Source organism: Cricetulus griseus, chromosome 10, assembly GCF_003668045.3.
Source record: "Cricetulus griseus strain 17A/GY chromosome 10, alternate assembly CriGri-PICRH-1.0, whole genome shotgun sequence".
Lineage (NCBI taxonomy): Eukaryota > Metazoa > Chordata > Mammalia > Rodentia > Cricetidae > Cricetulus > Cricetulus griseus.
Window position 1 is genome coordinate 20,444,100 of NC_048603.1, and position 27,277 is coordinate 20,471,376.

At 47.6% G+C, this 27,277-nt stretch overlaps 1 protein-coding gene across 2 annotated transcripts in view; it reads left to right on the top strand.

Annotated features, from left to right (window-relative positions):
• The first annotated feature begins 14,096 nt into the window (after positions 1–14,096).
• Positions 14,097–27,277, top strand: part of LOC100770129 (zinc finger protein ZFAT) — a 174,377-nt gene continuing 161,196 nt past the window's right edge. The window contains exon 1 of one of the 2 annotated variants that reach the window (XM_035449597.1): positions 14,097–14,319. In XM_035449597.1, coding sequence (XP_035305488.1) covers positions 14,301–14,319 — 19 coding nt within the window. In that variant the 5' untranslated portion in view covers positions 14,097–14,300. The remainder of the gene's footprint in view (positions 14,320–27,277) is intronic. The other variant, XM_027431701.2, reaches the window with a different exon arrangement.

Here is a 27,277-nt window from a genome sequence, read left to right on the forward strand (position 1 = left end):
GTTCTCTCTGAGAATGCTTCACAGGTAGCAACCACAGCATGTTTAGCTATTAAAATGATTAACTCCTAGATGCTTTTATATTTTAAAAAAAGTTTGTTGTATATATGTATGAATACTCTCTCTCTCTCTCTCTCTCTCTCTCTCTCCACACACACACACAGAGAGAGAGAGAGAGAGAGAGAGAGAGAGAGAGAGAGAAAGAGAGAGAGAGAGAGAGATGTCTGTGCACAATCTGTGTGCAGTGATTACAGAAGCCAGAAGAGGGTGCCAGATCCCTTGGAACTGGAGTACCATGTTTTTCAGAATAGAGTTGGGTCCTCTGGAAGAACAGCCAGGGTGTTTAACTGCCCAACCACCTCTCCAGCAGTCCCCTAGATGCTTACTGAGCCAATCAAAGTGACCATCAAGACTGACCACCACAGGAGTTCAAAGCTGGATCTTGCAGACTTTCAGGACAGGCTTGCATGCCTATGCCTATACTTCCTGGTTTATACAAGTTTTGCATAATTCCATTGCTCTCCCTTTCATGCTACATGGCGTGACTACATCTGATAGTAAATGGCTACCGGTCCATTGCAAAGGATAAAAAGGCTTGGCATTAGAAAAAATTGTGTTATAATTTAAATAACTGTGCTGGCCTTGGTGGTCCATAAAACTTAGAAGACAGAGACAGGAAAAATGCTGCAAGTTTGAAGCCAGATGGGCTACACAGTGAGTTCCAGGCCAGAGCAGACTACTTCTTGAGACTTTATATTAAAATAAAAAGCAGAACACTGGTGATACTGGAGTCTGAAAAACATCTCAGTAGAATAGTCTCATAGTCTCATAAATAGTCAATGACATTCCATTCAGGGCCTCCGTCATGACAATGCCTGGTTCAGTGCATCAGCTCAATTCAAAATCACAGGGATACTCCCCAAACACCCTGTTTTTCTTGGCCCTGGTAAGACTAAATTAAAATCAATAAAATATTTTAAAATAATAATTATCAGTAGAAGCTGGTTATGAATTGACAAACTACATTCGAGGAGACAAATCCTACTTGATGTCTGTTCTTGTAAAAATTTTATTGGGACGCTGCCACAATCCCTTCATTCACAAGTAACCTTTGGCTGCTTCCACAGGGAAGAGTGGAGCACTTTCCGCAGGTGCCTTGTGGGCTGCAAAATGGAAAATATTTACACTATCTGGCTTTTCACAGAAAAAAAAAAAAAAAGATGGCTGACTTTGAAATCATCGATAGGTTTAGTTTGTATTTACAAACTTGGTTCAAGTTTCTAACAAAAATATAAGTAAAATTTAAACATTTTCTTGGTAGTTTTTGAAAATTTGGGTTTTATATTTCAGGGGGTATAGGGTCCAAAAGAGGACATTTCCATAAAAGAAGAGGAGAAAAGGTCTTCTGGAACACGGAGAGGAGAGGAATAAAAAAGGCCGTTGGGCCCATTTCTCCCCCTCTTGCAGAGCCCCCTGCCTCCTTCTGCTTCTCAAGCACAAGAAGCTTTCTTCTGGCGAGAACCTTTTCACCAGCCGTTTCCTCCATGGGGACTAATTCCTACCTAGCTGTTTCTTTCTCATCACCTAGGCATCGGTTTGAGTGTCACCTCCATGGAGAGATTTTTCCAGACCACTCATCCCAAAGAACCATTTCCCTTTACCCTCCACATCCACTCTAGAAAAACTATCCCCTTGTCACCAGTGTGTCACCAGGCCACTCCTTAGATGAAGTTCTCTGTGCTTGTTTATTGAGTGTCATCCCAGATGCCACAGCAACAGGGCCCTGTCCATCTCATTTTTCATGGTATCCCCCGTGGCTGGATAGGTCTAGGCACATGCTGGGCCTCAAAGGAAAAGATGGTATTGATGGAATGAATTGGCTAATGGAATGAATGAAATTAGTAAATTAAGCAATCCCATTAATTAAGCAAAGGGATGAATAAATGCACAGTTAACAGCCACATATTAATTACTGAGTTTTAGGCTTCTGCTCATCTCAGCACTTGTCTCACAGTGGAAAACTAGAAGTAGGGCTTTCTTGTTCACACAGGATGAGAGACAAATACCAACACTGGAGTGACATCAGAAGGGCCAAGCTTACCTGCATCCTTTAGCTGCTATCTAGCTTATTGGTTCCTTTAAAGTCGGTGGGAATGACCATTATTTGTCAGGCACTGGCCTTGTGGCCTGAGGAAGTTTACAATTCTAGGCAGAAAATTATTAATTTTTATTAATATTAATTAATTTTTATTAATTATTAATTCTAGGTGATGCCAGTACTGAGGATATTCAGTGGTGCATGCCCAGGAAAGATGCAGGACATTATGATGGGGAATGTTCTTCTGTGTATATGTTTCTCTTATTGGTTAATGAATAAAAACACTCATTGGCTGATTGGCCAGACAGGAAGTGAAGTAGCTGGGCAGAATCAGGATACAAGCAAGAACGAACAGGATATCTCTCTCTTCTCTGCGGAGATGCCGAGCAGTCATCATGAAGCAGGCAAAAGAGTTGCAGGTCCAGCATCTCCCCTGGTAAGCCAAGACCACGTGGAAATACATGGATTAATAGAAATGGGTTAATAATTAAGACAGAGCTAGCCAATAAGAAGCCCTAGCCAACGGCTAACAGTTTCATAATTAATATAGCGTCTGTGTGCTTCCTTGGGGGCAGAGAAGGACCAAGGGACCTGCCAGGCCAGAAACATTTACACAAGAACATTAGCCTTTATCTACCTCATCAGGCAGAGGCATAGAGGATGAAATTAAAAATGGGTCAGACAGTGCTGGGCAGTGGTGGCACACACCTTTAATCCCAGCACTCAGGAGGCAGAGGCAGGCAGATCTCTATGAGTTCCAGGCCAGCCTGGTCTACACAGCTAAACAGAGAAACCCTGTCTGGAAACAACCCCCCCCCCAAAAAGAAATAAATAAGTCAGGCAAAGGAGAATATGTAATAACAAATGGGAGACTTCTTTTCCCTGTTCCAGCAGAGAACCTGGTAACCATTTATGTATTTATTCTTTCATTTATTATGTGTACAGTGTTCTGCCTGCCAGAAGAGGGCACCAGATCTCATTACAGAGAAGCTATCTTGTGGTTACTGGAAATTGAACTCAGGACCTCTGGAAGAGCAGCTGTCGCTCTTAACCTCTGAGCCATCTCTCCAGCCCTACATGGTAATCTTTTGTTGTTATTGTTGTTTTTTTTGTTTTGTGAGACAGGGTTTCTCTCCTGGAACTCATTCTGTAAACCATTAAGGCCTCAAACTCACAGAGATCCACCTGCCTCTGCCTCTGCCTTCCAAGTGCTGGGATTAGAGGCTTGGGCCACCACCACCCGGTACATGGTACCCTTTTAATGAACATGCACAGATCTGATTGGAGCTGGGTAGGTAAGTGCCATGGGGAGGGTGAACCAGGATCCTGAGAAGCTGCTGGGCATGATTTACAAGGAGAGCAGGATTTTAACTAAGGAGCTAAGCGGAGTTCTCTGCCTCTGCAGACAGTGCCTGTGAAGTCCTTAGCCCCTGCTGAGTAACCTTACCCATAGAGACCACAATTAGGGCAGGACTAATAAGGTTCTTAGGACTTGGAATATGTAGCACTAAGACCCAGACCTAAATCAAAGTCCCAAGTTATCTGGGACCAAAGTAGTTACCATGACAACAGGCCTGCCAGTCAACCTGTACACACAGGTATGGTCACAGTGTTAATTACAGCAGCAAGATATTTACATATTTGCTGCTTTAATAACAGTGGATGCCCCAATCCTTGCCCTGTGTTCTGAGGTAGTGTCTTGGTTTGGGTTTCTATTGCTGTGAAGAGACACCGCAACCACCGCAACTCCTATAAAGAAAATATTTAACTGGGGCTGGCTTACGGTTTCAAAGGTTTAGTCTGTTAGCATCATGGTGAGAAGAACAGCGGCATGCAGGCAGACATGGAGCTGGAGAAGGAGTTGAGAGTTCTACATCTTGTTCCACAGGCAACAGGAAGTGAACTGTGAGCCACACTGAGCATAGCTTGAGCATAGAAGATCTCAAAGCCCACCCCCACAGTGCCACACTTCCTGTGCCATTCCCTGTGACTTAGCATTCAAACACATGAGTTTCTGGGGGCCATACCTATTCAAACTGCCACAGGTACTTAGTCAGATATTAGCAGGAAAGTCAGTGAGGATGAAATCCCTTTCCTCATACCCAGCATCTTAATAACACCAGGAACTGAATCTACAGGACTTTGACAACTGGTCAGAAGAGAGGGCTCTGGGTGCTACTCTGGGTAGAGAAATGACCTTCTGAACTGCCCCACAGATCATAAGATCACTATCTAGCCATGGGCTTTATGGGAAAAAAAAAAACCCACAAAGACACACTATTGTCTTCTTTCTTAGAGTCAATCCAAATGGACCTGTCAATCACCTGTGTAGAAAAACACTCCTCGGGAAGTGGTCTGTTCCAAAAAAAATTGAGACACAGTACAAAGCCTGCTTACAAATATAACTTGGCACAAGGACTCCCTTGGCCATTGTCCATTCTCTCTTCTTAAGAGTATGCCATGCATAATAGTCTCTCTGACCATTGCCTACCCTTTCTTCTTGAGGTTGCCACATTTTAGTCTGTAATAAATTCTTTGTACATCCTATATTGCACTCTGTGTCTTAATTCTTTTAAAGGACATGACAAATACCAGGGAGTCCAGGTGAATCCAGGATGAGATCCCAGTAACACCGACAGCCCTTTGCCAGCCCAGCCACTGGCCGGGAATCACAGGACCTCTTGCCACAGGTGCTGAAATTAGAGGGGTGAACCTTGAACCAACAGGGGATTCTGATATGCCGAACCTACTAACAAATGAAACCTTTATTACAATCCTCAGTGTCCTCTTTTTGTTGTGTTGACTGGAGACTGGATGTAATAATTAATCTTATCAACATGACTGAAGTTAGAATCACCGGGAGATACAATCTGCTTGTGCCTGTTAGGGTGTTTCTAGAAAGATCCACAATTGTGAGTATGGGTGGCAGCAGCCGGTGAGCTGAAGATACACTCTGAGTAAATGCTGAAAGGAGGAAATCTGTGCTGGCATTCCAGTCTCTGCTTCCTGCTCCACTGAAATACGTGGTGAGGACACTTAGCCTCACGTTCCTGCTGTCACGAAGCCACCTGCCATCATGCCTTCTCTACTGTGATGGGCTGTATGTGCTCAGTCCATGAGCCAAAGTCAGTCCTTCCTAGGTTGCTTTTGTTATGTGTTCTGCAACATTACTGGGGAAAGTGATTTCCGCCTCCCTGCCTGCAGGTGGCTACCTAAGAATTAGTAGGAGGGCTGCCATCTCTTTCTAGGGGCAGATGGGAGATGTTGCAGCTGAAGAGAAAGGTCACGCTAAAGTTACCTCCCTCACTCTCCTGAGCTCTTGTATTGTGGATGGTGGCATGAGATTACTTATGCCAACTCACAGAAGATTCTGCGCTATCAAAATCAATTCCACAACTCCCAGGAAGTAAACAGAGTCAAGTAACAAATGGCTAAAGCCCTTAAATCTACTGGAGCATCTGGATGGTTTGGTGAAAAGACAAGGCAGGTCTTTCTGCGTCAAAGTATTTTTAAATGTTTGGTGATGAATGCGATTCCCATGGACACTTCTCTTTCAAGGTTTCTCACACACATGCTTTCAGCCGTAACAGCATATCTCTCCAAACTAGGTCCTGTAGGACCCGAATGCATAGGTGTTTCTGATGACAGGCCTTGTCTGTCTACTTCTGTCCCTGGTTGAAATATACTTTTGTTGGGACTGTCCCTTATGTGTGAAGCATAGGAGATAGTTGACCCCAAAGGGCAGCTCCATGGCCTATGGACCTCCCAGTGCAATGCCGGGCAGCCAAGATTTATATATAAGTTGGCCTCAGTTCAAAGGGGGACTTTGGAAGGAGGCCAAGGATCTTGGCAGACTGCAATATCTGGACATTTGTTCCCCAGTCTTCTTGGCTAAGGACAAGGGCTGGTGGCACATTGCTTTCCAGGCTCCATGTCCCAGGGCATAGTTCCTTCCCTGCATGCCCAGAGTGAGGGAGGAAGCAGGTAAGTATTATATTACTTCCTTTCTGCTTCTGTAAACCTAAATACATCTTTGTTCAGTTTCTATTAACTTCTGCCCAGGCTGCCTAGTTTGAGGTGCCATATGTTTCCTGCCGGAGGTCTACCTGCCAAGGAGCCTCACCGTTTGGCAACATGGTACAAGGCATATTCAAGATGCTCTTTGGGGGAATGGAGATGAAATGTGACCCATGGAGGGTTGACCAGTTAGCTAATTAGAATCCACGTTATTCTACATTCTGACAAGTAGCATTCGTGTCTGTTTCTCAAAGCTTATGTAGCAGTTGGCTAGGGGCAACACAGCAGATATCAGAATTGCTGTCCTAACTAGGAGACACCCTCCCCGCCAGTGCTTCACAGTTCAAGAAGAAGAAGTCCTAGTCTAGAAGCCAAAGCCCATGGAGTCCACAGGGTTGGTTTTTACTCAGAGGCCTCATTTTAGATTGTAGATGGCCATTCCATCTCCTGCCAGTTTTATAGCTCTTGGACAGGGCTGATAAGACCACTGGTTCTAAAGACCTCTCAGCAATTTGGTATTCTCCTGGTGATTACAACTTGTAATTTCCTTCCTCTGGATCATTGTATCTTTTGTCCTGCTTTGGGCTCAACTTCCTACCCTCTTTACTCCCTCTTTGAACACACCTCTCCCTGCCATGGTCACTTGGCCTGTTTAGCTGCTTCTCCGCCTGCCAATGTATCCAATGGCTTGCCATGTCCGCAGCTTGGCCTGACAGTACTGCTCAGCTGTTGCTCTCATTACCAATCTGCTGCTGTTTTTGAATGTCACCTGGTTGACCGTACTGCTGAATGATGGCACAAAAAAAAAAAAAAAAAAAGACACCCTGAGAGATTATGGCTTTTATTGCCATACCAGGGAGGGCAGCACAGGAGCATCTCCCAGTGGGCTCCTGAAAGAGTTTGGACAACTTGCTTGTCACAGTCTTTGCTTCTAGCTCAAGTCACCGGTAGGCCTTTGGGTAAGCGCTCCTGCTCTGGCCAGGTAGAAATGGCTGCAGAAGAATTAGAGGTTCACTAAAGCCTCAGACAGGGAAACGGAGCAGCACAAAGTTCATTATCGGCCCTGCCTGAGACCTAATTCTCGGGAGGCAGAACAATAAACGGCAACCTTCCTGTAGCTTTCATTCATTCATTCATTCATTCTTTCTTTCTTTCATTAGAAAGAAGATTATTTTACATGTCAATCCCAGGTCCCTCTCCCTCACCTCCTCCCCTGCCCTCCCCCCATGACTGACACCCTACCTATCCCATACCCTTTCTGCTCCCCAGGGAGGGTGAGGCCTTCCTTAGAGGGTCTTCAAAGTCTGTCATATCCTTTGGGATAGGGCCTAGGCCAACCCCCTTGTGTCTTGGCTCAGGGAGTATCCCTCCATGTGGAGAGGGCTCCCAAAGTCCACACCAATGCTAGGGATAAGTGCTGATCCACTACAAGAGGCCCCATAGATTTCCCGTAGAAGTCTCCTCACTGACACCCACATTCATGGGGTCTGGATCAGTCCCATGCTGGTTTCCCAGCTATCAGTCTGGGGACCAAGAGCTCCCCTTTGTTCAGGTCAGCTGTTTCTGTGGGTTTTACCAGCTTGGTGTGGACCCCTTTGCTCATCACTCCTCATCCTCTGCAACTGGATTCCAGTTCAGTTCAAGGTTTAGCTGTGGGTGCTCAAGGCAACGGGTGTGGGCTTAAGGGTAGACTTAGCTGGCAGTATGACTGACAGTCCTATTGCTGAAGGCAGCTAGGGCAACACAGAGAGGCAAACAAATGCCAATCAGGGGTTGAACGGCTCCATCTCTCATTGCCTTTGCTCATTTACATAAATATGAATGAGCGTGAGTGGTGTTTAGAATGAGAAGTCAGAGCTGGCTATTCTCTCTGACGGTGATTTCTGACAGTGCTTAAACCTGCCCAGGCCCTAGAGAGGTGGGTGGGCAACTGACCGGTCATCTCCACACCGGTCATCTAAATCTTTCCAAGAGCTGCATGGTTACTTCCATGTGGGGCTGAATTGTTCATTCAACATGCCTGGATACTACACAGTAACACCCCCAGCTGTTCCCTGTTTTGATACCTAAGCAATGCTGTTTACACATTACAAAACAAATGTCTCACCTTGTTGCCCCCCCTTTTCCTAATCTATTGGCTTCACTCTTGATATAAATTTTACCCATCCTTTTCTTCAGCAAGTGTTTACTGGGTCCTTGCTATGGGCCTGGCATCCTTCCAGGCTCTGGGAGGTCTTCTGTTTCCTTTCTTGTTCTGGGATCTAGGAGCACGCCCCCGCCCCTTTCTTTCCATGGGCCACTTGCTCCTAAAATAAATTTACAACTATAAGTACCGTCATAGTCCCTTCATTAAACTCAACTGATGAGACAAAACTTAAAACCCTGCAAATCAGAATGTCTTAAACATTTACAGTCAAATGATCCTATTGCAGCCAAGTCTAATGTAACTGCTCCTACACGCTGGGGTGTGTTAAGAACATGAGACTTCCCTGCGTGCATACCCAAGAATGTATGCAGCACTGCTGTTCATTTTCCCAGCATCTTTATCTCTATACACGTCGTTTTTGCACTTTTCCAGAAGTGAACTTTTCAGACCCCAAAGAGGATTATCTTCTTCCCAGGTGAGTTAAAATGACAACCTCTGGGCCACTGGCTGACAGTCTTAAAACAGAGCCTTCAAGGTGATTCCTGCTCTCTTGAACAGGGGATTGAATTGACCCTGTACTTGCCAGGATAAATGCTAGACCACTGAACTACAGTCCCAGCTACACACACACACACACACACACACACACACACACACACACACACACACCCCTCTCTGTCTGTCTGTCTCTCTCTCTCTCTCTCCTCCCCAATGTTTTTAACACTGCCAGGATAGCTGGAAGTGTCTGATACTATTGCTTCAGCCTCCTGAGTAGGTAGGATTGTAGGCTTGTGCTACTCCACCCAGCTCCAAGGTGACTTAAATGGAAGCTTTCATTTGCTGATTGTTTCTACTTCAGACCCAGTTCAATCACCATGTCAACAATGTTCAAGAACAAGTTCTCCCAATGCTCTTGAGGTAGGAGCTGCTCTCTGTAGGGTAGTGAGGGGAAAAGGGCCCATTGTGATAGCTCCATGTTGTTCACACTTGTTGCAGTGAGAACAGGCTGGGGAGAAAAGGAAGTTAAGGTTTAAAAACCGACAGTGAGGAGCACTGAAGGTAAGAGTGCTTGTAGCTGGGTAAGAGATAACCAGTCTAGATAAGAGGAAGAATAGGGCTCAGGGCCAGTGACAGCAGGCCATTCCAAACCCTTGAGGAACACATGGAAGGCACCCTTGTCTTTCTGTATATCCTTGTTTCTCATACAGCTAATTCTGACAGACTGAATGATATACGGGTGGCTACTAGCAAGCCTGTACCCATTTCAGGAGAGACTGTGGACGGTGCTATGCACAAGGAGCTAAATGTGAGGTAGCCAAGAAAGACGGCACATGCATCTGGTAGCTGGGATAGAGGGATAGAGTTAACTCCCTGCCATGGAAAAGCTACAAGCTGATGGCTTAAATGCAAGTAGCTCAGTACAACTAACAGTACTTGAGACACCTGCAAAGTTGGGTGATAATAACACTGGCAAGTGACTAACAGTTTGCAGACAGTCAAAGATGGAATCCGATATGGACAGAGAAGGGCTCCAACCACTCCTGCCTGGTTGCATCAAGGAGACATATATAGAGCATATGGAACCTCCATTGGTGTATTCCATTACAGCTTAGAGAATTAACCAGTCGGAGAGTACCTCTGTCTTTGTCCAGGTTTTGCTATTGTTCTATAAACCCCCAGACAAGCCTGGGGGGATGCCTCAGTTGATAAAAGTGCTTGCTACTGAACCTAATGATCTGAACTTTGAGTCCCAGAACCCACTCGGTAAAAGAAGACTTCTGCAAGTGTTCTATTGGCCTCTGCATAAAAGCTTGCTACAGCCCTCCTCCAAGTATATAAATGTAAAATACAAACAACCCTATACAAAGTAAACCCAACAGCATTTTTTTCTCCCAATATTGGAAACCACTCCATTTTTGCAAGGTCTCTCCCTTGTCTTAATTGCTCATTCTACTTTCCACACTCCCACAAGAGTCAGCATCATTAATCTCCTTTAGCAGCTAACTGGGAGTCACTGTCCAAGGTCGAGGCTTTGATGACCCTGAGTGCTCAGCATCTTAGGTCCTTGGGACATGCACAAAAAGGGTGTTATAACACCACCCGCATTTATTTGAGTTACATTTTGAGTATACAATTTTCTGCCTCTGTGACAAGTAGCAGCAGCAGCAGCAGCATTACAAAGTAACTAGCAGGGTCGAATATTTCATCTCTCAGCCCATTACAAAGTAACTAGCAGGGTCGAATATTTGACCTCTCAGAGGTTCTCCTAACCCATTCACTTGTAACATAAGTCTTCAAACTCTTCCCACTTGGTTATTTATGGCTCCAACCTGCCTTCCTTGTTTTCCCAGTCCCAAGATTTTCTGGAAATCTCTTAATAATCATAACTACCATCCTCAATGTATATACACGTACCATTTTGTAGAGGGATACACAGAACTCCAAGAAGTAAACCTCACCATGTGTCAAACTTACCCGTTTGCTAAAACATGTAATTTCTATCAGTTATGTATGCTGAGTTCAGTAATTAAAGTAGCACGTGCAGTTTTGTCCATAGGACGGTCTCTCTCTTTCCGGCATGTCTGAAATTTTCACAGCATTCCGTGTTCGGAGGATGACCAAACTTCCAAGTCATCCTGACTTTCCTTTATTGCTAACACTGGAATCAGCGTCTTTTGATTGGGCCCTGACCATGGTCAGTGAAACTAACATCTAGGTTCTAGGTCCACACAGGTGGATGAGACAAGGAGATACATGAAGAAATGGTACTCTGTGGTCCTTACTACTTTCTAAGGCCACAATCTTGTTGATAAGCTCACACTGTTCTGGTCTCACTGTCTCTGTGGTGCTGGGGAGCCAACCTGGTGCCTTGCACACATCAGGCCTCAGTCCCTTTTACATAATTTTAAATGCACTTTGACGACACAACACCCCTGTTGAGATTTTTTAACATGTTAACTAAAACACCTCTGTCTTTCCTTGGCTTTTAATAGTTGGGTGTCTCAAAACCTCCATGTTAAGGTCATATGCATCCTTTATCAAAACTTGTAAAATTATGTGCATAAACTGTTTTCATACAAATGTATTTGCCAGCTACTGATATAGTTATTAAAGACACAAATATATTTAATTATGCAAGTCAACTGCATTTCTCATGTGGCTTAATACCATCTCGTGTCCACAGATTTGACACAGTTCCTTCCTGACCTGTCCTGTAAGGTGGGCTGCCACTACTGGGCATGCTGGGACTGATCTCTAGGAGACACTGGAGCAGGACACACTTTATCATGCAATTCTCAGTGATTTACATTTAATTCCATGAATGTTCTAATTGAAAGGCATCTTGAAACGCAAAGACTAAATAATGTCGGTGAAGGCTAAGGAGAAGGCTCAGTGGGCGAAGTACTTTTTGCATAAGCATGAAGCCCTGTGTTTAGATCCTCAGTTCCTACATAAAAAGCTAGGTGTGCTGGGCTTGTCATCTTTTTGCAGAGAGCCAGGAGGATCCCAGGGGGTCAATGGCCAGCCAGTCAGTGAGCTTTAAGTTCAAGAGACCCTACCTCAAAAAATGAGATACAGTCATAGAGGAAGAGACCTAAAGCCAGCCTCTGGCTTCAGTGTGCACACTCACGGGCACACACACACTTAAAGTGTGTAAATCACACAGGAAGTCGAGGAGCCAGTAGGGACTCAGGTCTTCACTCTCAAAACTGTGTTCCCTACCTTCCCTTATTAATTTCTACCTGCCCAGAGCCAGCCCAGTTCTAGGGAACAATGTCCAGTAAGTTTTTTTCTGAATGATGGGGGGATTTAAGGAAGGAATAACGCAGAAAATCATAGCTACCCCCCAAAACCCTCAGAACATCATCTACAGTCCAGTTTTCTTTTAAAATGTGGCTTTAATCTTCTAAAGGAATTGAGTTTTGAGATTTTTTTTAAAAAATTGCTTCATTTCCAAACTTATTTTGATCACAATACTCAGGAGCAATCAAACCACCTGCTAATCAATAAATAACATTTCAATGCTGCCTTAACAAAGGCAGCCCAGCAGAAAACCAATATTGTCAGCTACGAGAACAACTCTCATTTCCTGACAGAAATTGATTCCCGACAGAAGTTAGTGTAAATATTTGTCGTTCTGAAAAGGAAAGCACACCAATGCAGCGTTTGTACAGTTCATTTCCAAATGAAAGATGTCATTGTGTTTCTCAACACGCCCCCAACACCTCCCAGCCAGCTGTGAGGCAGAATTTAGTTGGGGGGGGGAAGAAACATCTTCATGGTTTGAAAGACCCCCCAGGGGCTCAGGCCCCCCAGGAATCTGGCTCAGGACTTGGATGACCCCAATCACCAGCAAGAGGTTTTATTGCAGTTGTTTAATGAGCTAACCCCTCCTTAGCTTGGGCCTTTCATCCATCCACCATGGCGGATGGCTAGGAAAGACAGAGAAGCTATGGCTTAGAGATCTTATAGGGTCACACACCTCATAGTCTGGCCGTGTGCGCTCAGGAATCTATACACCTCTGATCACCTGCCCTTTAACTCAAGGGTCCAATGAAATAAAGGAGAGAGATGTTTTGGATCGTGTACTTAACAGAACAAAGGACACAGCATTAGACCAGTCACCCTAAAGCTCACCGCCCAAAGGCATTTCAACAGTTAAAAAAAAAAAAAAGTGATGAACAAAATGAATGAGGCCATTCAATATTATTACCATGCAACCTGCGGTGTTAAGATAAAGATTTAAAAAGACCCAGTAGAACTCTGTCTGCTCAGCTCACTCATTCCACGGCAGAGAAGGCTGTGCCAACAGGTGGATGAACCTGGATGTGCGGGAGTAAGGAACACATGACTCTGGCCTTGGTGGGTTCAACAACACAGAAGGGTCATTCCCAGGAAACGACAGTATTCCAGGGGTGCTGTAAAAACAAACCAGGGCTCCCCAGACTCGGGTCATGGCCATTGCCGTTTTGCTTGATTTTTTTTTTAATTAATATTTTGTCTTGTTTCTGCAATGTGTGGCCTTTTCTTCACAATTAATTAAAAATTAACTGAAAATAAATTTCATTTAAAAAAGGCAGCTTTGTCAGCACAAATGCGCTCGTTACTGTCACATACATGGCTTTTTATCTTTTGGTTTCTCGAGACAGGGTTTCCTGTGGCTTTGGAGGCTGTCCTGGAACTCGCTCTTGTAGACCAGGCTGGTCTCGAACTCACAGAGATCCTCCTGCCTCTGCCTCCCGAGTGCTGGATTAAAGGCGTGCGCCACCAACGCCCGGCTCAGACACGTGTTTATAAACCAATTTAAACTCGCGACTTCGGGGTTAGCGGGAAGATTTCTCCTAAAGTTCCCTGGGGCAGACACTTCTTCCCACAGCGTGTAAGGAGCAAACACGGAAAGGCGGCCCCTGGGCCTGCAGGGAAACGCTGTGCGAGCGTGCTCGCACCCAACCGGACTCTTCAAGAGACCGGGGAAGCGGGGACACTGCACGCCCAGGGAACCGGGGCGACCACACCTGGGCGGGGCGTCCCGGGGGAGGGCATCGCGGCTGCACGCTGGGGCCGCCCGGGAAAAGCGAGCCACAGAGCGCACCAGCCCGCTCGCAGGCTCGCCCGCCCCGCCCCGTGGCAGATTCGCGACGCCACACAGGCTCGCACACCGGTTCCGGGAGCCGCGCGTCCCTTCCCGGGCGTGGCTCAAACCGGGCGCGGGCGGGGCCGACGCGAGGCGCGAGCATGCGCAGCGCGTCCCGCGAGGGGGCGCCGAGGGCGGGTCCCCGCGGCCGACGTCACGACGCAGGCGCCGGATCCCCGTCGGGGGGGAGGCGACGGAGGACTCCATCCGCCATGTTGGATGCCGCAGATTCGCCATAACCTCTCCGGGCTCTTTCCCTAAAAAAAATTAAAAAATAAAGAGCGACGTCTCCTCAGGGTGCCCGGCCTTCTCGCCCGGCACGGGAGGGAGCCAGGAGGAGACCGAGGCTTTTTTTTTTTTTTTTTTGGTTTTTGCCCCCCCTTCTCCGCCGCCGCGGGGCCGTTGCCATGGAGACGCAGGCGGCAGGTGAGCCGGGATGGGGGTTGGGGCGCGGCGGGGGTGGGGGGGGTGGGGGTGGGGGGGCGCGGCGCGGGGCCCCGCTCGCTCGTGGCTGTGCCGTGGGGCGGCCGCGCGCAGGCTCGCTCGGGGCGGCGGAGGGATCCGCGGGCGAGCGGGAGGGCGAGCGGGCGGGCGAGCGGGCGGAGCGCGGACGCCGCACGGTCCTGCGGTCCACGTCGAGGAGGCTGGCTTTGTCCTGCCGCCGAGGGGAAAAACGAAGAGAGATCGAGAGAGAGAGAGAGGGAACTAGCCGAGTGCGCGCGAGCCTGTGCGAGCCGAGCGCTGGGAAGGCAGAGCGCGCGCGCGCGAGCCTGTGCGAGCCGAGCGTGGGGCGCGCAGAGCGTGCGAGCCCGTGCGAGCCGAGCGAGCGGCGTGCGGTGCAGGCGTGTGCGAGCCGTTTCCAGGGCAGTGGGCGGTGCTCCTGGGAGCGGCGGACGGGCACGTGTTCGAATCCCTTAGTCTCCCGCTCTTTGGCGGGGGAGTGACAAGCTTGAGTCTGAGTCGCCGTCTTTGTAGAGTAGATAAGACTCTCCCCCCGTCACCCCTCCACCCTCCAGGTGTCAACCCGTGCTCTTGTCCAGGTCGTTCCTGAGGTCTGACCTTCCGAGGGGAAGTTTCCCCAGTGACTCTTGGAGGTGGCAACCACGAGAGAGATTTGGCATCACCCTGGATGACCCTGCCCCATGCAAGCAGTAATTTATCTACCTTCTCCCTGTGGCCCAGCTGGGTGGGCCGTGGCTGACCAGGCTTTTAAATGAAAAAGGCTCCGGGCCACCGCCTCCAGGCAGCCCTAGCAGCTGCTTAGGGTGGACTGATTGGAGGGGTGGACGTCCCCACTTAACCCCCGGTGCCCCCACCTCACCGTAGCCTGGGGGCCCCTGGCCTGTGATTGGCACCTTTTTCTACTCTTGGGACTCTTGACTTCCAGGGGTCGTTGCTAAGTTCTCCTTGTTGCCCTTAATTGCTGGTCCTTTACTGGAGAAAGGAAACCTGCGAGAGGTCAGGTTCCTGACAGCCGAGGCTTAGAGAGCCTTCCAGCTTCGGATAGAGTGTGGACCGTGTGCTTGCTTGGCCTTTGCCCCTGTCCCCTGGAACTCCGGCTGGCCCTCGGTAGGGGCCGCTGTGTATTGAACATCAGTGAAGGAGCTGTCTGCTCACTCCAGCCTGTTAGTGTGGTTCCCTGCTGGGCTCCTGTCCGCAGGGAGCAGAAAAGTCATGGCCCCTGGGGTTTACCCTTCTCTACTGCCTCTCTGCAGCCTTATATCTGCAGAACCTGCCACTCTATCAGTGGAAGCATCTAGAATTAGTGTGTCTGCCCCTGCTGCAGCGTGGACGTAGTAGGTCAAAGGGACACAAGCCCTGAACGTGTGCTGTCTTTCTCTTTGCAGCCATGGCAAACCACGAAGGGTCGCCGTTTGAACAAAATGCACTTCTGTCAACTCAGGGGCAGCTTAATTTCTGAGAAGTTTCACGTTTTGGTGTAGTTATCTTAGGAGAGGCTGCGGTGGTCACCGGCCCAGTTAGAGCTCTCTTCTGTCCTGATTCTCCTTTTTATGGTATCTCATCTACTCGTGGGACAAAGGTTTCTGCCTCTTTCTCCTCTCACCTTGTAATTTACATAACAGCTTTTCAGCCCTCACTGTCCCTAAGGAGAATTTAGTGGCTGCTCTGGCCAGGCCTCGTCAGATTTTGGTGTATTAATCAGATTTTCCTGATTGCATTTCCTTTTATAGATGTTTCATGAAAACCTCTGTATCAAGATGGGCCAGCTTAATTGAGGAGGTTTTGCCTAGAGTGACATTTGCCCCTTGTCACCTGTTCATGCTGTTAAGCTTTGAGCACGTGAAACTTTATGTCTAAGGGCAGGTATTCCCTCCGGGGCGGCGCTGTACTATGTATGGTTCTAGGAGCACAGGCTTTGCTGGGGAAGACCTGCTCCTGAGATTGCTGAGGCCACTGGCCTCAACCATTGAACTAGTTGAGGGCTACATGTTGTGCCCCTACTGTGTGCATGTTGGTGACACGCCAGAGGGTGCTGAATACAGCACTGTCACTGTCCACGTGTTCTGGAAAGTGTTTGTGGATGGAAAGGTGGGGTAGAATTTGATTATGACTTTTTTTTCCTAAAGAGAGAAAAAAAGTAGTTTTTGAATGAAGCAAAGTGAACCTATCAGACATCTACTATAGATTTAAAAGTTGGCTTTTAAAAAGAACATAAAATGTAAAGACAAATGAATTTGATTATGAAACGATAATGCATATTAATGTATAGCAGGGCCTTAAAGTTGAGGAGCAGAAATGTCTTTTTTTCTTTTCGAAGTTTTAAAAACCGTAAGTTGACACAGCTGTGCATACTGAGTCCAGTCTGTGTCGCAGGTCCAGATCATGTCGTGAGATGAGAACATATGAAATGTATTGTTTTAATGATCTTGAAGTGAAAAATACATTACTTACCTTAATCACTAAGATATGTATGTTAGCGCATCACAGTCTGTGAGAGCACATTTATTTCTGATAATAGAGGGTTTGACCCCTTGGCTCATGCCCCACCTCCCACATCTCTGGAAACCCCACTCTGTTCTCTATGCATCCGTGAGGTCCATTGTTCCAGTCCCAGCTGTCTATGTTGCAAAGGCGATTCCTCCCCTTTGGAAGGCAGAGCCTTACTCCATTGTATGCGCTTACATTACATACTGTCTTCATTTGCCTGCTGATGGACACTTGAGTTGAGTCTCAGGCTGTCTTTACTAGTTTTTTGTTTTGTTTTGTTTTTTTGGCAAATATGGCAGATGTCTCTTTGCCCATTGGTTTAGAATATTCTCAATCCTTTAACTCTGTGATGACAACTGGTATTGCTACACACTGGCCTCTGGAATCTGGTGCCTTTGTGTTCCAGCCTGTCTGGACAGAGCCAAGATGGGTAGGTGGGGACTTGGCTTCGGGGATGGTGGACAGATCTGCCCACCAGCTTCCTCTGGGTAGCAAGGTGACATTGTCCCACGTTGAGGTGAGGGACCTGGAGCCAAGGAACATAGGGAGCTTGTGGTATCTGGCACCACTCAGGCCCCAGTTTCCTGAGGTCTCCAGTTGGTCAGATTCTTGGTGTCCATGTTGTGTCCTTGCTGCCAGAGGCCTTCGTGAGCGGCCACTATTTTCATGCCTTTAGGGCTGGCTAGCTCTCAGATGTTTTAAAACTCTGGACTGGGCCTTTGCCTCTTGAGTTTGTCACATAGACCTAGCAGTGGAAACCCAGTTCCCCTAGGACAAGGTGTAAGGAGCCATGATAGATGTGAGCCCTGAATATCAAAAATGTCAGTGGGGCCCCAGGCAGGGATTCTGGGAAGACTGCTTGAAGCATGGGGTACTGGAGTTGGGTCTTACAGAGAGAATAGATAGATAGCAACTAAAAAGGGGAAGGTACCAAGACAGGACTAGCCAAAGCTCTTATCTTTAAAGGAATAAGAGATAGTGTATTCTGGACTTATTTTGAGTGACCCGGTTTTGAGAGCACAGATTTAGGTCACTCTGAAATCCATGTTCCAATGAGGAAGCAGTTTGACCAAGTTTTTATAGTTTTACAGAACAGAGAAAGTCATAAATCAAAGCAAGTTTTAGAATACGAGGATGGGTACATCAGAGAGGCGGTTTATCGAGATGGGAGAAGTTAGTTCTGACACAGGTGTGTGTGTGTGTGTGTGTGTGTGTGTGTGTGTGTGTGTGTGTGTGTGTGTGTCTGTGTGTCTGTCTGTGTGTGTGTGTGTGTGTGTCTGTGTGTGTGTGTGTGTGTGTGTGTGTGTGTCTGTGTGTCTGTCTGTCTCTGTGTGTGTGTGTGTGTGTGTGTGTGTGTGTGTGTGTATGTGTATGTCTATGTGTCTATGTGTCTGTGGGTGTGTTCTGGAAGGGAGGGCCAGAACTTTGCTCAAGATAATTAGTTTCTGGACCCACAACATTCCATCTCTCTACAGTGCTGGAATTCTAATCAGTCAGTCAGTCTCTGCAGACTTTGGGATCTTTTGGGGTACCAGCCCCTTCAGATCTCTAGAGGGTCTAATTAAGACTCTACAGCCAGTGAAGGCAAAATAACTAAGGGGATCTGAGGTGGGGGAAAACGGATTAACTCACAAGTGATTGTTCCTCAGCATGTCTCTTTATTCTCCCCAAGTTCTTGGGGGGGGAGTACCAGTGTATACAGTAATTTTTTTGGCAATACAGTGTGAGGTTTGAGTTTCTCAGGGTCAGCAAAGCAGATACAGTTTATACACAGTGCAATAAACTACAACTGCTAGAGGCTTTAGCATCAATTGTGTAGGGCTGTAAGTCTAGGAGTAGGTCTAAATTTAATTTGCACAAGAAAAAGAACTCCTGCCTTTCAGTGCTCTGGCCTAGGCTGCACAGGGCTTCGGGAAAGTTTACTTTTTTTTTTCCTTTGAAGATGAGCAAATGGGCTGATGGCCTTTGTCCTTATCTTGGGTTAGTCAGAACAATGTCAAATGGCAGAAAGACACCTAAGGAAATGCTCAACATCCTTAATCATCAGGTAAATGCTAATCAAAAACACTCTGAGATTCCATCTTACACCGCTCAGAATGGCTAAGATCAAAAACAACAATGACAGCTTATGCTGGAGAGGATGTGGAGAAAGGGGAACACTCCTCCACTGCTGGTGGAAATCATTTTGGTGGTTTCTTAGAAAATTAGGGATCAGTCTGCCTCAGACCCTGCAATACCACTGTTGGGCATATACCCAAAGGAGGCACACTCACACCACAAGGACATTTGCTCAACTATGTCCATAGAGACATTATTCATAATAGCCAGATCTTGGAAACAACCTAGATGCCCCTCAGCTGAAGAATGGATAAAGAAAATGTGGTATATTTACACGATGGAGTACTACTTAGCGGTAAGAAACAATGGCATCCTAAAATTCACAGGCAAATGGACAGAACTAGAAAAAAAAATCTAAGTGAGGTAGCCCAAAACCAGAGAGACAAAGTATATACTCACTCATAAGTGGATAGCAGACATAAAGCAAAAGATACCTATAGTCCACAACCCCAGAGAAGCTTGAAGCCTACTCCAGAAACAGATGGCAGCAGATGCAGAAATCCACAACTAACCAATGGGCTGAGCTCCTGGAGTACAGTCGAAGTGAGGGAGGAGTGATAATATGAGCAAAGGAGTCAAGACCATGATGGGGAAACACACAGGATCAGCTGACCCAAGGTAGTGAGAGATCACTGACTCAGGTCTGACAAATGGGGAACCTGCATAAAACTAAACTAGAATCCCTTAATATAGGTGACAGTGGTGTGGCTGGGACAATATATGAGGCCACTGGGTCCAGGATCTAACTCTAATGCACAAACGGACTTAGTGGAGCCCCTTCTCTATGGAGAGATACCTTGCCCAGCCTAGACACAGGGGTGGGGTGGAGAGGGGTCCTGCCTCAAGGAGATGATGGGACAGACTTAGTAGACTTCCTAGGGGAGGCCTTACTGTCTCTGAGGAGCAGATGGGAGTGGGGGGGAGAGTGGAGGGAGGGGAAACTGAGATTGGAATGTAAAAAATAATTTAAAAAAGCAAAAGAAAATCTTGGGTTAGTGAGCTGAGGTGAAGGTAAACGTAGGAAGTTTGAGAATCTTTTAGTGTGGGGTTAGTTTAGGTTATAGCTTCCCTATCTGCCAGTGAGGTATAAAACCAGGGTATGGTTATATATTCTATCCATGTGTATATATTCTTACCAGTTTTAGTCATGTAGTCAATCTGTGACCTTGGATATCTGAGAATGTCTTAGATGGAATGCTTTTGCCTGCACCCTAAACACTGACAAATGCCTTTCAATAAGGATAATGGCAGGAAGGCAGATCTCTGCAGTTACTTAGGAGAGGGGAACAAAGACCCGGTGGTGGGAAATAGGTTTCACACACAGCTAAGGAATGTGGTCAGTAAACCCCAAATGCATAGGGAAATTGTGCCCAGTAGATTGAGATGCAATCATGCGATCGATCGCATCTACATATCCCACGAGATTACACAACTATGATGAAGGTACTGGGGAGACAGCGAGCTCCTTCGGCAAAAGTGAGCAACGGTTTTCAGAGTCGATGGTCCATCCTGCAGACCTTGTCTGGACAGGACTGATCCTCCATTAGACATCCTTGCCTCTGGTGGCTTGACATCCGAACATGAGTTGCCACCTGCTGTAACTCTCATGCCCCCTACAAGCAGACACATCTTCTGTGAGTTCTTCTTCATAGCCGGATGTAGCCTGTTTTCAGAAGGTTTCCTTCCCATCACAGCAGATGTGCTTGCTCTGAGCATTGTGGTCAGAGCAGGGGCGTGGTGGGGGCTGAAGGCCGGTGACGCCGAGGCTGAGGAGTGGGAACTGTTGCGAGTTTGGCATGAAAATCTTGAGAACCAGGAGGGCAGTGCCTGCTGACCTGCCCTCCACAAAGAGCTCTTTGGTGCCTTGCAGGAGGCATTTTTATAGTTGTGATTTAATACACAGAAGCACACAGATCTCTTGTATAGCCAGTAAGCCTCAGCCCTAATGATATATATGCTTTTTAAAAATTACCCCAGAAAAATTATTTCGCCCCCTTCACACCCAGTCTTTATCCTTCAGCCCAAACCACCCCAGTCTTACTGACTTCCGTAAATTGCATTTTTCTTTTGTAGGATGTCATGTACTTCTTTTGTGTCTGTCTAGCTTTTTTTTTTTTTTTTAACTCAGCATGCAGTTTCAGAAATCCATCTTTATGTTGTTTTTTTGTTTGTTTGTTTTTATTGCTTAGTGGTACTCCAGTGCCTGGAAACCACCACAGCTTATTTGCATGTTTCTTTTTTAATAAATGCCTGGGCTGTTCTCATGTTTCCAGTTTTGGGTTCTTTTCTCTGCTTATTTTTGTTTTTGTTTTGAGTAGGGTCTCACTATGTAGGTTTGGGTGTCCTGGGACTTGCTATGTAGACCAGGCTAACCTTGAACTCACAGGGATCCATCCCTCTGCCTCTGCCCTCTGAGTGCTGGGATGAAAGCATACAACCGAATTCATGTTTCCAGTTGTTTTTATTGCTTTGAACAAAGCCGCATTGAGTATTCTTACAAGCCTTTTGTGGGCATTTGTCTCCATTTCTCCTGGTGATAACGGAGTTGCTAGTCTGTTGGTGTCTTAGCTAGTCTTTCTATTGCTGTGAAGAGACGCCATGACCGTGGGACTCTTATGAAGGAAAACATTTAATTGGGGCTGGCTTACAGTTTGACAGGTATAAGTCAATTTTCATGGTGTGACATGGTGGCGTGCAGGCAGACAGGGTGCTAGAGAAGGAGCTGAGAGTCCTACAATTTGATCCGCAGGCGGCAGAAGGAAAAACTGTGTACTGGACACAGCTTGAGCATGTATGAGACCTCAGAGCCTGCCTCCAACAAGGCCACACTTCCTCCCACAAGGCCACACCTCCTGATAGTGCCACTTCCTATGGGCCAAGCATTCAAACTCGTGAGTCTATGGGCGCCATAACCTGTTCAAACCACCATAGTCAGTTACAGGCCTGCTTAGCTTTTAAAGACACAGAACTCTTGCCAATGGTCCTGCCAGTTGTATTACCACATCAAAGAGGCAGCCCTGCCTGCAGTGGGCGGTGGCCAGTCACATGGTCAAAACGTCCTGCTAGAAGAAACAACTGCCAGCAAGCTATCCAAGTCATTAGGACAGGACAGGACTGGAAGAGAGCACAGATAACAAGCATGTGTTCAGCCTTGCTGCTTCAGAGGGGGGTGCGTATGCTCTTGCTTTAAGATGGGTGGATCTCAGTGAGTTCGAGGCCAGCCCAGTCTACAAAGTGAGTTCCAGGGCTGTTATACAGAGAAACCCTGTCTCAAAAAACCATAAAAAAAAAAAAAAAGATGCCTATATGGGGACATGGAATGACTGGGACTCTCTTATTCCAGAGCCTGTGTCCAGTTTTGATTACTGTGAGTAAAACTCCATTGAGTATTTTTACACACTGGACCCGTGGCTCCTTGGTTAAGAGCTTTCAGGGGCTCTTGGACTCAGTCCTGACCTGGAGCAGGCCCCGTGGTGAGCCAGGCTCAGGTAATGCAGTGAATATGGGAAAAGCCCGGGGTTGGGGGACTAGGGGAGAAGTCCTGCTGAGAGTCATGGCCCCGTTTTAGTGACTTGGTTGCTGCTGCTGCTGCTGCTATGAGTAAATAACTGACAAAAGCAGCTCAGACGAGGGGTTATTTTAGTTCATAGATTCTGGCCCGGGGCCTGGCAGCTGGGCTCCTGTCCATGGCTGCAGAAGCTTGTGTGTTACCTCTCAGTGGATCGGGAAGCAAACACACCTTGCCTGAACGGGGCCTCCATTAACAACCATAAGCTCCAGCCCCGTGGCCTTATGTCTGTCATCCTGTCCCTGTGTCCAGAAGGTTCTGCAGCCTCTCTTGAACAGTGCCACCAGCTGGGGACCAACTGTTCAAACACGTGAGCCTGTAGGGACATTTCATATCAAAGTCCTGCCGCAGTCGCATGTGAAAATGGTCTGGGCAAAGCACTGGGCCACGTGGCACAAAGGTTCCAAGGGAAGAATCCAGCACGCAACACGGTCCCTTTATTTTCTGCTATGATCTGTCTTTTGCTTCCCGGCCTTTCCTCTCCCTGTCCTGTGGATTTCCTCTCCCTGTCCAGTATCCTTGGAAATCTGATTCGTAGTGAAAGTGGTTTGAGTTTGTAAATCATTGCATGGTGCAGTGGCCTGGCCCTTTATCAAATCACGGGGCTGTGGGAAGGAAAACGGGCTCTGCCATCACCGTTCTGTAGACCTGCTCAGCCAGGTGTCTCACATCCTTTCACAAATGCTCAGAACAGCGGGTGTATTGTCTCCGCTCTGCAACTGGGGCAGAGGCTGGGGTTAGAGTCACTAGTCTGTTTCCGGGGAGGGCTTCGGAACAGGGAGCCGAGCAGAGTGAGAGCCATGTCAGGTCCCTGACCCCCCTTAAGAGGCTCATCCTAGCTGCCCTCCTGAAATCTTGTCAAGTTCGAGTAGCTGGGGCTGGGCCACATCAGGCCCAATTGGCTTCAATTCTTTAGGCCTGGTGACCCGGAGAGGCTTGAGCAAGGGAGGGATGATTGCACGAAGTCTGCTCAGTCTACTAAAGGGTGTCCATGGAGCCTGCCAAATTGTCACACCAGTATCCAGTGACTGCTGTAAGTTCGCTGAGGCCTGAGCTTCTGGGTAATTTTGTAGAACACTGGGAGTGATTTCTCCCTGGAGCAGTGTGTGTGTGTGTGCGCGCGCGCGCGCGCGCGCGCGTGTGCGCGTGTGGCCAGGAGGCTTGTGTGCAAGGAACTCACAACGCATAGAACGTAGACCAACATTTTCTAAATGGGATTATGAAGGTAAATTTGTCTTTTGATATCCATGAATTGGTTCCCAGACTCACAGTGATACCAAAATCTGTGGATGCTCAAGTCCCAGATGTAAAGTGGTGCAGCGTTGGCATGTACCGTAGAAGCATTCTTTTGGAAGCTTTATATGGTGTGGTGTGTAGATTACTTGCAATACCAGCTACCGCAGTGTTAATGCTATTTAGTGTACTGGTGGGTCGTCAGCTTGACACAGCTACAGTCACAACTCTGATTCAGGAGCTGCCTCCATCACGGCCTCTCGGGGCGATTTCTTGATCAGTGATTGATGTGGGAGAGCCCAGCCCACTGTGAGCAGTTCAACCCCTAGGCAGGGGATCCTGGGCTGTCTAACAGCATATGAGCAAGCCATGGATGCAAACCAGCCAGCGGCATTCTTCTGAGAGCTTTGCTTCAGTTCTTGCTACATGTTCCTGCCTTGGCTTCCCCCAATGATGGACAGACAGACTGTCACCTGTAAGCCAAATAAATAAACCCTTTCCTCCTCCAACTCTCTTTGGTCAGTGTTTTATTGCAGTGACATTGAAGCAAAGTTGATCAACTATTTGATTTTTATTTAGGGACTGATAACAAGAAGAAAAGTCTATGCAAGTTTCGTACAGATACGGTTCCCTCCCCCTAAAGATTTTTGATTTCTAATTGGTGGATGGTTAGTGGTAGTTGTTAGGAGTTGGGGGAGGGGGCATGGGGAATTGGTGTCTGATGGGAACAGAGGATGTTTGGGAGGATGAAACATTGCTGAAGATGTCTGGTGGTGATTGCTGCACACCAGGATGAACATACCCAGTGTCCTGGCTAACAGCTTCAAATTGTTTGAAATGCCAAGGTGTATGCTATGTGCAATTTTACCATACACATTAAAAAAAAAAAAAAGACTGTGGTTGCTGAGATTTGCTTGCTGAAGATGGCAGAGCTAGCCAGAGAGGTAGGCCTGCCCAAGCCCTTTGAAGCCCAGGAGATTACAATGAGTTCAAGATGTCAGACTGTGACAGGAACTGGCAGGGAGAAGGGACTGGTGAGGAAGAGTTCGGTGTCTTGACTGGCAGTGATAGCATCACCCCCAGCCCTGTTGGAGTTCAACAGATAGTGCAGGAGTCCACAGGTGGTACGAGGAGTGCATAGGGTAAGGTGGGAGACACAGAGGGCGATCACTTCCTTGGAGCGGGGCTCAGGAAAACCTCTAGGGTGATGTTTGAGCTGAAAATCCAATCTAGAAGGACCTAGCAGGGGAAGACATGGGGCGGCCTCTGTATGTCCAACCGCTTGGCCAGTGCTTCTCTGGGGCTGGAACAGTGTTCAGCAGTCCAGAGTTGAACACTCAGCCTCTGTGCGTTAACTTTGTCCTACACCAGTCCTGGTGGGTGAGTGTGCATTGCCTGTCCCTGCCCTGCTTCCAGTTGCCAGCCGTTGGCAGAGGCGGGTGGGCAGCCTTTAGCCTGTCAAGCTGGCCTGAGTTCTGGATATCTGTTTATGGTCTTTGCGCCCCATCTACTCAGGCAGCTTCTGGCCGTCTCACTGGTTTTGCCTCATGCCAGTCTGAGTACTGAGGGATCACAGACCTTGGGATATAGCAGTGTCTTACAGGCCAGGAGACCGAGCTTTGTGAGCCAGTCTCTCTGGGTGACAGTTCTTGCAACTCTGTCGAGCCCCACTTTGCATTGCTGTAAATCAGGAGTCAAGCGCACCATTCTTTGAGAACTATGTTCTCTGAGGAACGCCATCAGGTAAAGTGCCCACTGGTACCCCGTGCCGGCTGCTGCTCACAGAAGTGCTTTGCTGTGGCCTTGAAAGTTCCTGTGCTTGGGACTTCCCCTAGACTGCCTGAGGTGCTGGATCTGTCTTCCTGGAATGTCACTCCCTAGGCATGCCAGGATCCGCTGCTGTGTTTGCATTGTTGATTTCAGACATGAGGGCCCAGGGCAGCCCATATGTTGCTCAGCACTCGCTCACAGTTGGTCACCAGCCTTCCCTGGCCTAGCTCCTGCCCTGGCCTCTATTCCCTATCAAGCGTGAACCTTCCAGTACCCATGTTCTTCAACAGTAACGAAGTTATTATTTTTATTACCATTATCATTGTTATTATTTTGGGTTTTTGAGACTGGGTTTCTCTGTGTACCAGCCCTAGCTGTCCTGGAACTCACTCTTGTAGACCAGGCTGGCCTCAAACTCACAGAGATCCACCTGCTTCTGCCTCCCAAGTGCTGGCATTAAAGGCATGCGCCACCGTCACCTGGCAAGGTTATTACTTTTTACATTTTAAAATTTGGTGTGCGTGCGTGTGTGTGTGTGTGTGTGTGTGTGTGTGTGTGTGTGTGTGTGTGCGCACGTGCGCGCACGAAACACATGCCAACCCTGCAGCTATTGCTTTCCCCACTGTAACTGCAATTCTAATAATAGGATATTGACTTTGATTTACAGCCTGAAGGACAGAGAGTTTGGGTCACATGCTGGCACCAGTAACAGTGACCAAGCCAGGGTTTTCGTATTACTTGTTTGCTCGTAATCAGATTACAGAATGAAGCCTCCATGTTTTAGGAGCAGCACCAGGGAAATGTAGATAGAGGGTCAGCATCCTCCTTGTGCTAGGTGGGAAGGGTGGTGGCATTTACCACCTTTCTGTTCTGTTCTCTCTGGAGAGCCTGGCATATGGGCTTAGGGCCTCTTCCTCACTCCCACCTCCTTTAAACTTACAAGTGTAGTTTAGGAATTCCCTTCAGACCTGTTGGTTTCCCACTCCATTTCTTGGGGACTCGCTGGTTTCTTAGATGCTGCTGAGGCATCTTTAAGTAACCTTCCTCCTACTGCAGGAGGGCTTTCTTAATTCTAGGGACAGCCCTGCCACTTGTCACCCCGCTAATCTACAGGAGCAGGGAATGCTGGAAGAGCGTTTCCTTCAGTTCAGTCTTAGCAGCCACTTAGAAAAACCATCCGAGGGCCTTTTCAGTTGTCTGAGACCATGCCAGCAGTGACTGGCCTCAGGAAGAAGCAGCTGTCCTCAGTGTCCATCAAGTCAGTGGGTCTTCTGCAGACCCGTTGAAAGCAGATGCTCCACGAGGAACATGGTGCGTTGTCCCCTTGTGGCTCAGCTTAGGTACTGCCAGTCATGAGAAGGCCTCCTTTACCTGTTAGCCTCGGGGCAGCTTCTACAAGGATGCCTGGGGTTATGTCAAGTCCATTCCCAACAAGCTATCCCTACCTCCCTGGGCTTCCCACTCAGCCCTCCCCCACCCCCACCCCCACCCCCATACCAGAGGGGTTAGTTTGTAGCCTCTCTGCGGTTGGCACAAGCTTCCTTTCTTCCGGCGAATTCATTCTTACATGTCTTTTAATGCTAAAGAGAGTTTCCTGAGAGCTAACTTCCAGTTTGAAACCCGAGATCCAGAACATAGAAACATTTGTACAAATTTCAGGACAGGAGTAACTAGCTGTAGACCCTCCCTTTATCCTGTTTGATGCTGTCTGATACTTGTGTTCTTTGCCAGTGTGACTTGAGAATT